Here is an 11,866-nt window from a genome sequence, read left to right as displayed (position 1 = left end):
AAAACAATTAAATTAAGGATATATTTAATGAAAATGTGTATATAGTGTCTGCTAAGAAAACTAACTTTTGTGCCCCCTCGATAAAATTGACTCATGAAGGTGAGGAATCAGTGAGCAATACCACACGAGATTAAAACAGCACATTGCTTTTGCACTAAAGTTCTACCAGTGCAAGTCATTAGTTAACAGTAGTAAGCGACAGCCGATTGAAATGTGTTAATATAATTATGTATTTGGCTCAGCCAACAACTTCTAAATCTGATTCCTTGACAGCCGTAATATATGTATAGGCTAATACATAACGGGTTGACTTCTTCATAGTTCTATTGGAAAACATGAAAGCGTCACTTGTTTTTGTTAGTTTAAATAAAGCCACGTTCTCGATTTTGCGTAAGCTATTGCATAGTAGCCTAAGATAAAGCAACGCACAGATGCTTTAAAACTCCAGTTCATTGGCATACAAAAATGGGAAGATCTGAAGGGAATGCTAGAGGTGTGAAACTTATGTAATACTATTTTATAACAAAAAACATAAATTAGGATTTATTGTATTACCATTTGTTATAATGTAAATCTGCGCAAAGAGCTATCAAGTGTTTTACACAGTGACAGACGGTAAAACACCCAGGTATAACCTATGACGTCACTGAGGTAACTCTTCACTCCAGTGTTGCTGCGCGAGAAGTTCCTGGTTGTCATTTGTAAGAAACTTTTACAAAATATTTCATAATGTGTTTCATATACTTCATATGTGTTAGAAGGCTATAAATAGTAAATCAAATGTAAAAGTGCCAACACGTTTGCTTTCAAGCTTAGGAGGCACACGTTTACATTTGAGACCGCCGAGCCAGATTTGACTTTTTGCGGTGTTGGCTAATCTAAGTTATAGCCTAAACTTTGATATTCAACTTGAATTGCGGACTGGTGTACGATATGATCGAAAAATCTGTATATGGTTAAAGTTATCACGAACCAAACTACAAACATTGGTTGGACAACACTTTCATGGCAATCTGACATACCGAAGTCGCTACACCTATGCCATTTAAAATGGGGCTATGGTAGGCTATAATGCGAAGTCATCATTTCTGCACACTCCGTATGATAGGGAAACGTACAACATCTTACAGTCTTACTATAAAATGTTAAAGACAATTTGTACAAAGTACAAGTAGGCTATAAACACAAAGGTGAACAAAGGCAACGCGATTCATTTAGCAGTTTAGGAAAATCTCTGTCAGCGTGACTGAAGGTCGACGTTTGCTGCCTTGTCCTTTGATAGCTGTTCAATTGCGCATACTGTTTGTTGATCTTCAGGGGCAACCAGTCTGAGTAGACTTGTGCAGAAAGCAGCCTTAAAGGTAAATGTGAGGCCAGTTCTGACTTGACAGTTCAACATGGTAGTTATAATCCCACTACTAGTGCAACCAGTAACCTTAATTCTTCATGTTCCTTCCATTTTTGCTCACAAGATAAAACAATGGATAAAGTACATTTCTACAATTTTAAGGGACTTCCATTTGAGGGTTTTTCACTGTGTTTTCCAGAACATTATATGTACACCTGGAGGGGGTATCTGTCACAATGTCCTGTAAAGGCGGAATGAAGTGCTGCCGGGTGTGTGGGGGTGGTCTCCAGGGTAACCAGAGGCGATGGCTCTATGGAGGCCAAGACCGGAGAGGTGGTGGTCGTCCCCAGACTCCTACAGAGTCTCTCTCCAGAGGAAGTGTCTCAAAGTCATCTCAAAGCAGCCCCTGGGGTGAGTGTGCACTGTACTCTAACATAAAATAGGATATACATACCAGGCCAACCAGGGAACAAATATTCAATATACAAAGTAGGGGTGTCTGTGTGTGCCTTAATGTCTGCATGTGTATCTTTAATGTCCCCCCCCCCCCCCCCGCCTCTCACAGGTAGCACTACATCTCTTGCGTCCTCAGTTTCCATCTCAAAATTCCATACCTCGCTCACCCCTACTAAAGGAATAGACCTTCTGTCCATACTCACACACATATTGGGGCAGTCTGTACCCAGAGGCAGCGGACAAGAGGAGTTTTTGTGCGGAAAATGTGTGTCAGTTTTAGAGCGAGTGTTCAAATTTGACACAGTGATAGCCAGAGTGAGAGTGTTGTCATCTGAGAGGCTGCAGAAGTTGTACCAGGAGAGGGATAAGATCAGACAGTGGGTACGCAGTGCATACCGCCAGCACCACCCTCATGGCTTCAGAACTGAGAGCAACACTAGTGAAGAGGATGGAGGGGAGGAGAAAGAGGGTTACAGAGATATGCTTACGGAGAATATGGTTCTTTCAGAGTTTGAATGCTGGTCTGAGAAGTGGGAACGGTGCACATTTTTCAGGAGAACCGGTAAAAAATGCAAGGAAGGTAAAAATTGCGAGGGATGTGATTCACTGAGGGTCTCTGATTCAGATTATGAGTCTGTTTGTGGCGTTCCCCGTTACCTGCCATTCCAAGCCTTCTCCCCATTTGCCTCATCACGAGTAAAGTCACAGAGCATGCCTCTTCATTGGTCAAGAAGGCCTTCACTCAGTTCCAGCGCAGCTTCACTGGTCGGGTCCAGCCTGTCTTTACAAGTGCCTTCGTCCAGCCAATCTGTGGACTCGCTAGATGGTAATGATTGTTTGGATTGGTGTGTTGATCAGTCTTTCAACCTAGTAAGGGTGCTTCAAGATCTGAAGAGTATTGAGAGAAAGCCAGTCACTTCACCATCAGGAAGTAGAATCCCTGTTTTGGAAAGGAAGGAAGAGAGAAATACAGGGGAGGCTGAAGAGGTGTCATCACCAATTGTGACAAGGGCTTTGAATTTTGGAGACGGGGAGGATGAAGAAAACGTAGATGAACTGAATGGAGAGAGAAGCGATCTTCTAACAGATGAGTTTATTCCCTTACATACAGAGGTGAGTTATTTTTTTGTAATGCCTCAAAAGCCAACACGACACTAGATCATAGAATCATAGCACTTATCTGCAGGTTTCCAATCTGTCACGGAAATGTAAATATTGACACAGTCAATGTGAGCAGTGTATTAGGTCATCCATTACTTTTTATGGCCAGAACAAATATCAGAAGAGCAGTGGTTATTTAACTGATATATTTCATTGTCAACTAAGACTTTCATGAATTTTATTTCAATTTAGCACATAACAGGTAGAATGCATCTTGCAGTCAGCCAGTTGAGAAGACAGCTGGTTCAGGCCATGGCCCGTATCAACACTCTAGAGATGGAGCTGAAACGTGGACAGAAACCTACAGCCAATAGTGATGACAACAAATCTGTGGATTCTGAAACAGTAAGCAGTGTATGGGTGAAGAGTTGTTTGATAGGTTCAGTTAAATATGCAACCTGTTAAGACATAATTGAATTTCATATGAAGCCTGCTAAAATAGACTCAATGTCTTTGGAATGGGTGTGTCTCTATGCTCTTCAGAAACTGGTTTGATCAGATGGTGCAATGAAAATATGGCCAACCCTAACCCTGCGCATATGGAGAAATGCATACAGTAGCATGGTTTAGGTTGTAAACAATGTGTTTACTAAGCACAAATATACCTGGACTCATGCAAGGAACTCGGTGTGTTGCTTGTAATGGTGTAAGGGCGGGTCATTTTACCGTGCATTTTAATAATCTCACACTCCTTACTTTGGAATGTTTCCCACGTTAGCCCAGGGCTCAGTAGGCTTCTCATATCTTTAACAGGCTTCTCAGTTGCTCTGTGGCCTGTTTTGATCTTGCATCCTCCCTTTTTTTCACATCATGGAAATGTTTGATAAAATGAAAAGTGTATTACTTTTTCATTTCCTGTGAAATGTGTGTTATTTTCTCAACCTTTTAGTGTGTAGTGTGTCCCATTGAGAACATCTCCATTGTAAGAAAGCTATAGGTGCTAAAGCACCTATCCATGAACAAGGTTCATTCCAATACACAGCAATACACACATCAGTTTCAACACTGTAGCTATGTTAGTCTACTGTACTAAAAACATAATGTAGGCTATATCATAAAACATTTTGTTTGTGCATCTATAGAGTTAGGGTTGTGTTGATTTAAATGTCCTCTCTTTTGAATTTTCTTTTGTTTTTCATAAATTATAATCTCTCCATAAAAAGTAGTTTGTTCATTAATTAGCTTTTGTCCCTTTTTTATCCAATTGTCACAGACTGAAGGTGGGGACCTGCTGCTCCACAGCATTAGACACACTCTTCACAGCAGGGAACAAATGATACATGTGAGTGATGATATGAGAGGAGCCTAGCCATGCACACAGACACAATACCTGTCCTGGGCTGGAGAATTACTTGGACTATTTGTTTTATTTCCAAATCATATCAGTTACATTTAACACCTATTAAGTGATGAGTTTAATAGGGTCTGAATACTTATAGCATGTAAATGTGGTTTTTCAGCAAGTTTTTTGTTCAAATTATTTCTAAAAGCCCGGTATTACTTTGGCATTGTGGTTTATTCATCTATGGATAGACTGATAAAGAGTAATCAATTTACCTAATCAATGTTAGAGAGAGGCTGCAACATCTTTAAATGTAGCATAAGTGATGAGGTCTGTATTCTGTCCAAATGCACTGAACGTTTTACTAGTCTCGTGTTTTATTCTACGTTGCTCCACTCTAGAAAGTTCTGGAGTCTTTACAGTCAGAGATGAGTGAGAGGGACAACAGAACGGATGGAGAGATTGAGGAACTTAGGAAGATTGGGAAGGACAAAGAAATGGACATCAACATACTAAACACTGTGCTCCATTGTAACCAAGATATCATAAATGTAAGTCCAATGACACAAATGAGAAAACATGTACAGCTTATGTTTGTGATTAAAAAATGTTTTATGTACATCACTAATTAGAATTTCACACAATTTGGACATCCTTAATTCCATTAGAATTACTGCCAAGGTCTTTCTCCACAGGAGTTGCGAGTAGAGCTAGCAGAGAAGGAACAAATGCAAAAGCAAGTTCAGAAAGAGAGGGAGGTCTGGAGACAGAGAGAGCAAACCCTGTCTGCAGTCATCCAGGAGAAAGAAGAACTTCTGCATTACCAGAAGGAGGTGCTAGAGAGCTGTCAGAAAGATGTGCAGGTGAGAGAATTATCTCTGCAAATCTTGTCCAAATGGATGGTGAAAACGCATCCAGTATAGAGTTTTTATTGTATCCATATAATCTTAGGCCTAATTTGATATCTTGAGTTATATTCCTATTCCATTGAAATCTATATACAAAAACCACTCACTGCAAGGTAATTTCTTTCCTCTTCTTTCTGTTGTATATCCTCCCAGGCTCTTTCTGATTCTGTGATTGGTCATGGAATGTCAGGGGGCAGGGCTGAGGGGGCTGTAGCCAGTCAGCTACAAGACAAGGAGGCCCTTCTCACAGTTTGGATCAAGGGCAGATTTGAGCAGAGTGCCACCTTGTGTCAAGAGGTCACCAAGCTCACCACTGCCCTGAATGACTACCAAAACATGGTGCAGGTGAGGAATCTTTGTTTCACCAAGTGAATTTCACAGCATAGTAACCCAGCACTCAAAATATTTACACATTTACACATATTCATTTAGCACATGGGGCGTACAAAAGGTGCATGGTAAACGTAGAGCAGCAGTTTGAGGAAAGTTCAATATTTACTGTATTCTGTATTTACTAGCCACACTACAGAGTATGTGAATCTCAGCTATCAGGTGCAGGAGAACAATGATGACCCTGTCTAAACCACAGCCAGGCTGTGGGCTTACAAGCCAACGGCTGTTAGTGGGAAAGACCAGTTAATGTAATGTAATTTCACCTTGCTGTTGAGCAGACCTTTGACAAGGCAGGGTGTATGTAATGCCACTATGAAAAGAAACTGTGTCTGGGTTGGCTAGATTATATTTTTACAGGGTCAAATCATAAGACAACACCATCCAATGTAATCTAAAGTAAAGTATTTAGTATATTTTAGTTTTTGTAATTTATTTTACTAAAACCCATTCTGAGCCATTGTACATTATGTTGTCTTCTTTTCATCAGGAGCAACAGGAAACCCACAGTAAGACGCTGTCCTTTCTAAAGGAACAGCTTTGCGAAACTCAAAATAAGCTGAGGGAGAGATGTAAGGAGAACAAGGAGGTGGAGAAAGCCTGGCAGAAGGACAAGCAGGACAGGGAGAGGAAAGAGTGGAAACTGAAGGACAGCCTGGAGATGAGGAACAAGCTTATTGAGGTATGTTGATGTACAAGACCTGTTGCTACACATTTCCTAATGTGGCCCCCTTTAAAGTGACCTTAACCTAACCTTACCTAGTGGCAATAGTTATTACCAGTTAGATCACTCCAAATACATAATGGTTGTTTTAGCCATAAGGTAGTGCAAGAATATTGTGACATGGTGACAATGATTATTACGGCTTTTTTTATCAGCAAGTTCTCCTGGACTCTGAGGAGCGGGATCACTTGCTTCAAGAGCTGCAGCAGAACCTTCTGAACAACTGAACAATGACTGCCGTGAAACAGGCCTTATGAGACAGAACGAGGGAAAGAAAAATCAAACTACTTGCACTTTTTGCACCAGAGGTAGTTAACATTGTGGTTGATCACATTCGTTTTTTTGTTTGTTTCATTCTAGCATGCAGGTTGCATTGGCAACTTCCCCTTTTTTTGTTTGGCATGGACCAATGGGAAAATTTGGTAATTTGCTCAATTGTTCACGTGTCATAAGTCATAGCATTTGGAGTATGGGGAAATGTTTGGCCTAAATACAACTATTGCTGGGGGATCATGTGTGACTCATTTGATTTCATGTACAGAAGCCTGGGTTTATTGTTAATTGATTCTCCATTGTCTGTATGGTATATTAAATGCTGCCAAGTTCCATGCACAATCATGAAGTTGTTGTTATTTGTGATTTTTTCATTGTCATTTTGTTCAAAGTTGTAAATTTTCTTTTAACATTTGTTTACAAGGTATCAGGCTTAATACCATTTGTATGAAAAGGTTTATACATTTACCCACAAATGTATTCTGGTTTGTGTACAATCCAGCTCCTCCTCTGCATAATGCTTAATATATGTATTCTGGGTTTATTATACTGGAAATGTACTATTGGTGCAATAATAAACATTTTAATCCAAGAGAAATAAACACCTCTAATCCAAACTCTGACGGTTGACGTGTTTTTATTATTTATTTAAGGTATGTTCCCAATGTATTTGTTGTTGAAGTGTCTTATTTGTTAGCTGTGCCTCTCACATTGCGTTTACTCTCCAGGAACTTGATCTTGGCAGATTAAATTGCAGAAACCCCAGAACTGACTGACCGACTTCAACACTTCACACACTGTCCAATCACAAACCGAGCCGAGTTTCTGGTTATGTTGCTTTAGAAACGACATGTAAACTTGTCGTAAACCCCCGGCGGTGATATGTGGAATTATGTTTGAACTTAAATTTTTCAAATAACCTGCGTTGCGTTTACTAAAAGTAAGTAATACAATTTGAAGAAGGTGAAGCGGTAAAATCAGATTTTGATTCAACCTAGTGCAAGATGCCTATTCAGTCGATTGCTCTTGGTTCTGTAACAATTGGACCACCGTCCTGGCGGGACAGCACAGTGCGCTCTATACAGGCCGCAGAAAACTTGGTGCGGAAAACCCATCCTGAACGGTGGGGTAGTCGTAGGCCTACGCGTCCTATGAGTTGTAACGTCGTTACTTTTTCTCAGGCGCATGGCGACACGGTTGATAAAGCCTCTAACAATGAAAAAAGCGATACTGAGAATCCCGTGTGGAACAATGGGACAAGACCACAAACCACAGGAAGAATGGTAAGAATTAACATCACACAAACGATGCATTGGCTATCCCCTTACAGCCTACAGTAGTAACCTCTATGAAACAATACAATGTCAGTATGTTTTTATCAATGGGAGATTAATTCAAGCAATCTGCCTTGTAGTACCGCCATACAAGATTTGAGGCCCCGTTCCCTCCTCCCAGCCTGCAAGAGCAGTGTGCAGAAGTCAGTGTGGGCCTAGCATTTGAGTACATGCGTGGTGTGAGGGAGGTGGAGGCACAGTTACGCAGACAAGTAAGCAAGGTGTCCAAAGAGGCCACAAAGCTGGAGAGGGAAAGAGGACATCTAGAGAAAGTGCTGCAGAGCCTGAAGCATGACATACAGGTTAACAAGTGGAGTGTGGAAGGCAGGACCAGGAGACCAGCTTCTACTGAATTGGTGAGTAGAAAGAATGCTGACAAACGTGTAGAGCTATACTGTTGAAATGTATATAACATTTTACAACTTCAATCCCAATACCACTTTTCTGATGTTCCTGTTGTTTTGACAAAACACCTGCTTTGTTCATATAGGAAAGAGATGGTGCAGATCACTTACTGGAGTGTGAAAAAATGGAGCTGACAGAGCTGAAACGAGAGCTGGAGAGCACACTGAGAAACACATTGGCACAGCTACAGGTGATGACATGGACATTCCTTTAACAGGGCTCACTGGGTGTCCTTGAGAGTGTAAATCAACAAAATGTAAAATGTCTCATCGTCTACAAAAGTTGATACATTCAATTAACTTTGCTTACTTTAAAATATGTAATGTGATGTCCGTCAACCTTGATTGGTATTGATTGGTCTTCCGTTCTTCATCTTTACTGTAGATCCTGGGGCAGAGTAGTAGGCAGCTGCTGGAGTGTGCCAGTGAAAGGTATCGTGTATTGGAGCTCCTTCCACACAGCGGCTCACTCTCCAGAGGAGCCTCTCCTTCTCAAGCACTCGTCAAACCGGACCCTGCGGGTCCATTCACTCCAAGTACGGTTTCAATTACAAGCTTAAGTATTATCACAGTATATTGTGCTTCATCCCGTACAGATAGTTTTATAATGTTGGGTACCTTGCAAGTTCATGAAAAGACAGCAACTGATTAGAAGCTAGCCCACTACCTATTTGCAATTTAATGAATTACCATTAAATAATATCAGCGAAATGTGATTCCTTGTCTCAGATTGTATGCAGGTTCTGAAGGCTTCTTTATTGGCTGTACAACAGTCACAGAAGCTGAGGGAGGACATCAAACAGAGGATCACTACTACCATCGCCAGACAAAGGGCTGCACATCGTACTGTCAATGATTGTCTTGTGAAGAAAATTGCAGAGACAATAACCCTAAAGGTACAGTTTAGCGAATTTACATTTAGCTTCTCTAAAATCCATTGCAGTTTCCAGCTTTATGTTAAATGTTATTCTCTTGCACAGCAAAACCTCCTTGTGATGTCTGCAGCAACCAGACAGGCGATTTTCCGTCAACAGAGGAAGCTCAACTGCATTAGCCACAGTCATAATGCAGCACTGGTATGCAGCATAGAAGTGGGAATTGTGATAAAACTGAGGGATTGGCATTGTAATTTAATGTTATCCATGTGTTTTCCAGGGCCCAAAGAACAGTGGAGATTTACTGTCCAGAGAGAAACTCAACAGGCCTCTAGTCCAGATTTACCACAGACACCCTGGTACACAGTTACTTGAGGCGTCTCATCTCCTGCAGGTGATTAATATATTAAAACATCAACAACAAAAATCACATGAACACCCTCTATAGTATGAAGCGCTGGCATTTGTAATGGCTCTATTTATTCTTTTTTTTGGTAAAGTATTTGCCTGGTTAAAGCCTGTATCAATTGGCGTTCGATAAACAGATAAACACAGATCATTGATAATGCATAAAATTGTTTTTTTTAGAGAACGTGCCATGGTTATCACAACACCATGCTCCAGGAAACTAAGTCCTTATCTGTGTGATCTGTAGGGCAGTGCTGTGCTGAGGCGGTGCCTGCAGTCGTCTGAGAATGAACTTGCAAAGCTGCAGGGCTCTTGTCAGCAGTTGACAGAAAACCTGAATGCCAAGAGGGCTGCAGCCCAAGTGGACTCAGCCGTGGTGAGAATGAGACGTCAGCTGGTTGATCAGCGGGCTGTTCCAAAAATCCTGCAACAGGGCCTGTACTGAGACACTTGCATATGTATGTTTTCTGCACAAAAGAATCATGATTTGGTACATCAAGTGAAAAGAGAATCAATCTAGTTAGCTGATTCCACTTTCTAGAAAGATTGTTTTTGTTTGTTTTTATAATTTACTTTAATTTGAACTTTAATTTCATCTTGAGTCTCAAACATTAAGAATTCAAATCAACTTTAATTGGGCTCTGACTATCACAGAAGATGGTTTTGCTGGTTGTCATCTTGTAAAAGAAAAGAAAGGGAATAGAAATGTGTGTTCACCTGCCCCTTTACTGTGCTCACAGTATGATTCCTTCTAGAAATAAACAGTATTGCTGTTAAATGAGTGTCTATTATTTGTTGAGACTATCAGAAAATGTGAGTAGCTAAAGTTCCTAAACCTCTACATTTACCTCATATTTGTAATTTTTCAGATACTTTTATCCAAGGCGACTTTTAAGAGTCCTTCTTTAATATATCAGCAACACTTACTGATTTAAATATAGGTTAAAAAGATTCATCATACTGCATATGGTCATCTAGGTAGTGCAATTTCAGTACTCGCATTTTTCTTTTGAGTCACAAGTCACAAGACAGCAGGCCACTTGATAGTCCTCCCTCTGAACTTCACGTCTGTCATTAAGAAATAAGGGATAATTTAATTAGGCTCTCTTCTTCTGTGGAGGAGCATAACAGGACCAACCTGTGCATGGACACACATGTAGGCAAAACCAGAAACTACAGTAATACGTTAAAGACAGATAAAGATAAGTTCAAGTAAATGATTCCATCTGTTTTCCATAGCACTTACACGAGCATAATCCTCAAAAGTAGCCACAACAGATTAATGACTTAACTCATTTGGCGGCTAATGTCCTAATTTAATCAGATGTGTTAGGGTGGGGAGATACCGTAATCAAGAGAATATCAAGTATGTGGGAGTCTATCTTCAGATCTCTGCAGCTGTTGTATAAGAAGAGTGAACTCCCAGGTAGACCAGGACACTGGTAACTGGAAAAGCATTTTTTCTGTTCTAAAGAAGATAGGTAGGTAGAGAAGACTTAAGTGTGCAAAGGGGATAAAGATATTTTTACTTTTTGTGTGCAGTGAAATCATAACATGTCGCAGCTTCTCAGTTTCCTACTTTTCCTGTGTTTGCTTCCATCTGTGGGTAAGTAAAAAACAAGAAAGATTTTAAGTAATATGTGCTGTGAATTAATTCATCTCCGATTCCTCTAGATAATGGGTTGTGGTTTTAGCTTCTTCCCTAGTGTCCTTTTCATACTGACATTTGTATTATTAGATAATAAAGTAGATGATTGATATTATACATAGTAGGTCCAAAATCCTTATCTTGCTGATGTTTTTCCAGTTTGTTTCTGGATGAGACAAAAGACACTATAGTAATGCCACAACTACATGTCAAATCTTCATTATCCAAATTTCAGTTACCCTGTTCTGTTACACCTGCGTGTTCCCTGCCATTTCTCCACTGGACTGTATCCGGTACCCAACTAAGTGCCCCCTCAATCAACTGTGTCTGTCGAGCAAAGCCGTGGGGCAGCGAGGTGAGGGCTGCCACAAAAAACTGAGCAATGTATTACTAAATAACTTTATATGATAATGTTCTGGTTATATGAACTAATGCATTTCTGTTGAGAACTGTCAAAATATTTTTTGCTGTAAAAATGTTTTAGTTACAAAAATATATCTGGGTTTGCATTTACATTTATTTTTCAGGGGACTTCAGTGTAACCCTGTATGAGAAGAGCTGTGTTATATCCTCACTGTGTGGTCTGACCGGTGAGAAGTTTGCCATGGGCCTGAATTTCACCTTCACCAATGAATGCTGTGACACCAACCTATGT

General features: G+C 40.3%; 2 protein-coding genes across 6 annotated transcripts; both read left to right on the top strand.

The window, feature by feature from the left end:
* The first annotated feature begins 594 nt into the window (after window positions 1-594).
* si:ch73-95l15.5 lies at window positions 595-7,162 on the top strand. Of its 3 annotated transcripts, XM_047031184.1 has the most exons (11): window positions 658-701; window positions 1,318-1,361; window positions 1,548-1,759; window positions 1,914-2,917; window positions 3,158-3,310; window positions 4,179-4,247; window positions 4,649-4,798; window positions 4,943-5,110; window positions 5,309-5,500; window positions 6,036-6,227; window positions 6,425-7,162. In XM_047031184.1, exons 3-11 carry the CDS (start codon window positions 1,585-1,587, stop codon window positions 6,494-6,496), a joined length of 2,175 nt encoding a protein of 724 aa, XP_046887140.1. In that variant the 5' UTR covers window positions 658-701; window positions 1,318-1,361; window positions 1,548-1,584; the 3' UTR covers window positions 6,497-7,162. The 3 variants fall into 3 exon arrangements, with proteins under 3 accessions (XP_046887141.1, XP_046887134.1, XP_046887140.1); XM_047031185.1 differs by lacking the exon at window positions 1,318-1,361 and having other exon boundaries at window positions 595-701; window positions 4,946-5,110; XM_047031178.1 differs by lacking the exon at window positions 1,318-1,361 and having other exon boundaries at window positions 596-701.
* A 54-nt stretch (window positions 7,163-7,216) lies between these two features.
* Window positions 7,217-10,625, top strand: ccdc105 (coiled-coil domain containing 105). 3 transcript variants are annotated; one of them, XM_047031245.1, is made up of 9 exons: window positions 7,217-7,482; window positions 7,724-7,825; window positions 7,957-8,232; window positions 8,367-8,471; window positions 8,666-8,816; window positions 9,010-9,176; window positions 9,261-9,356; window positions 9,436-9,549; window positions 9,811-10,623. In XM_047031245.1, exons 2-9 carry the CDS (start codon window positions 7,823-7,825, stop codon window positions 10,006-10,008), a joined length of 1,110 nt encoding a protein of 369 aa, XP_046887201.1. In that variant the 5' UTR covers window positions 7,217-7,482; window positions 7,724-7,822; the 3' UTR covers window positions 10,009-10,623. The 3 variants fall into 3 exon arrangements, with proteins under 3 accessions (XP_046887201.1, XP_046887183.1, XP_046887192.1); XM_047031227.1 differs by having other exon boundaries at window positions 7,217-7,825; window positions 9,811-10,625; XM_047031236.1 differs by having other exon boundaries at window positions 7,217-7,825; window positions 9,744-9,819.
* Window positions 10,626-11,866: the final 1,241 nt, after the last annotated feature.

The sequence above is a fragment of the Hypomesus transpacificus genome, chromosome 2, assembly GCF_021917145.1.
Source record: "Hypomesus transpacificus isolate Combined female chromosome 2, fHypTra1, whole genome shotgun sequence".
Classification (NCBI taxonomy): Eukaryota; Metazoa; Chordata; class Actinopteri; order Osmeriformes; family Osmeridae; genus Hypomesus; species Hypomesus transpacificus.
The sequence above is the reverse complement of the archived record's forward strand: the minus strand, read 5'-3'. Positions and strand labels throughout refer to the sequence as shown.

What these genes read in the sequence shown, in the direction of transcription:
- si:ch73-95l15.5 (XM_047031178.1), top strand. Translation starts at nt 1,585, where the DNA reads ATGTCCTGTAAAGGCGGAATGAAGTGCTGCCGGGTGTGTGGGGGTGGT. An exon ending in ACTACCAAAACATGGTGCAG is followed by an intron (nt 5,501 to 6,035) that starts GTGAGGAATCTT and finishes TCTTTTCATCAG; the next exon opens with GAGCAACAGGAAACCCACAG. An exon ending in TGAGGAACAAGCTTATTGAG is followed by an intron (nt 6,228 to 6,424) that starts GTATGTTGATGT and finishes TTTTTTTATCAG; the next exon opens with CAAGTTCTCCTGGACTCTGA.
- ccdc105 (XM_047031227.1), top strand. Translation starts at nt 7,547, where the DNA reads ATGCCTATTCAGTCGATTGCTCTTGGTTCTGTAACAATTGGACCACCG. An exon ending in GACCAGCTTCTACTGAATTG is followed by an intron (nt 8,233 to 8,366) that starts GTGAGTAGAAAG and finishes TTGTTCATATAG; the next exon opens with GAAAGAGATGGTGCAGATCA. An exon ending in TGCGGGTCCATTCACTCCAA is followed by an intron (nt 8,817 to 9,009) that starts GTACGGTTTCAA and finishes TCCTTGTCTCAG; the next exon opens with ATTGTATGCAGGTTCTGAAG.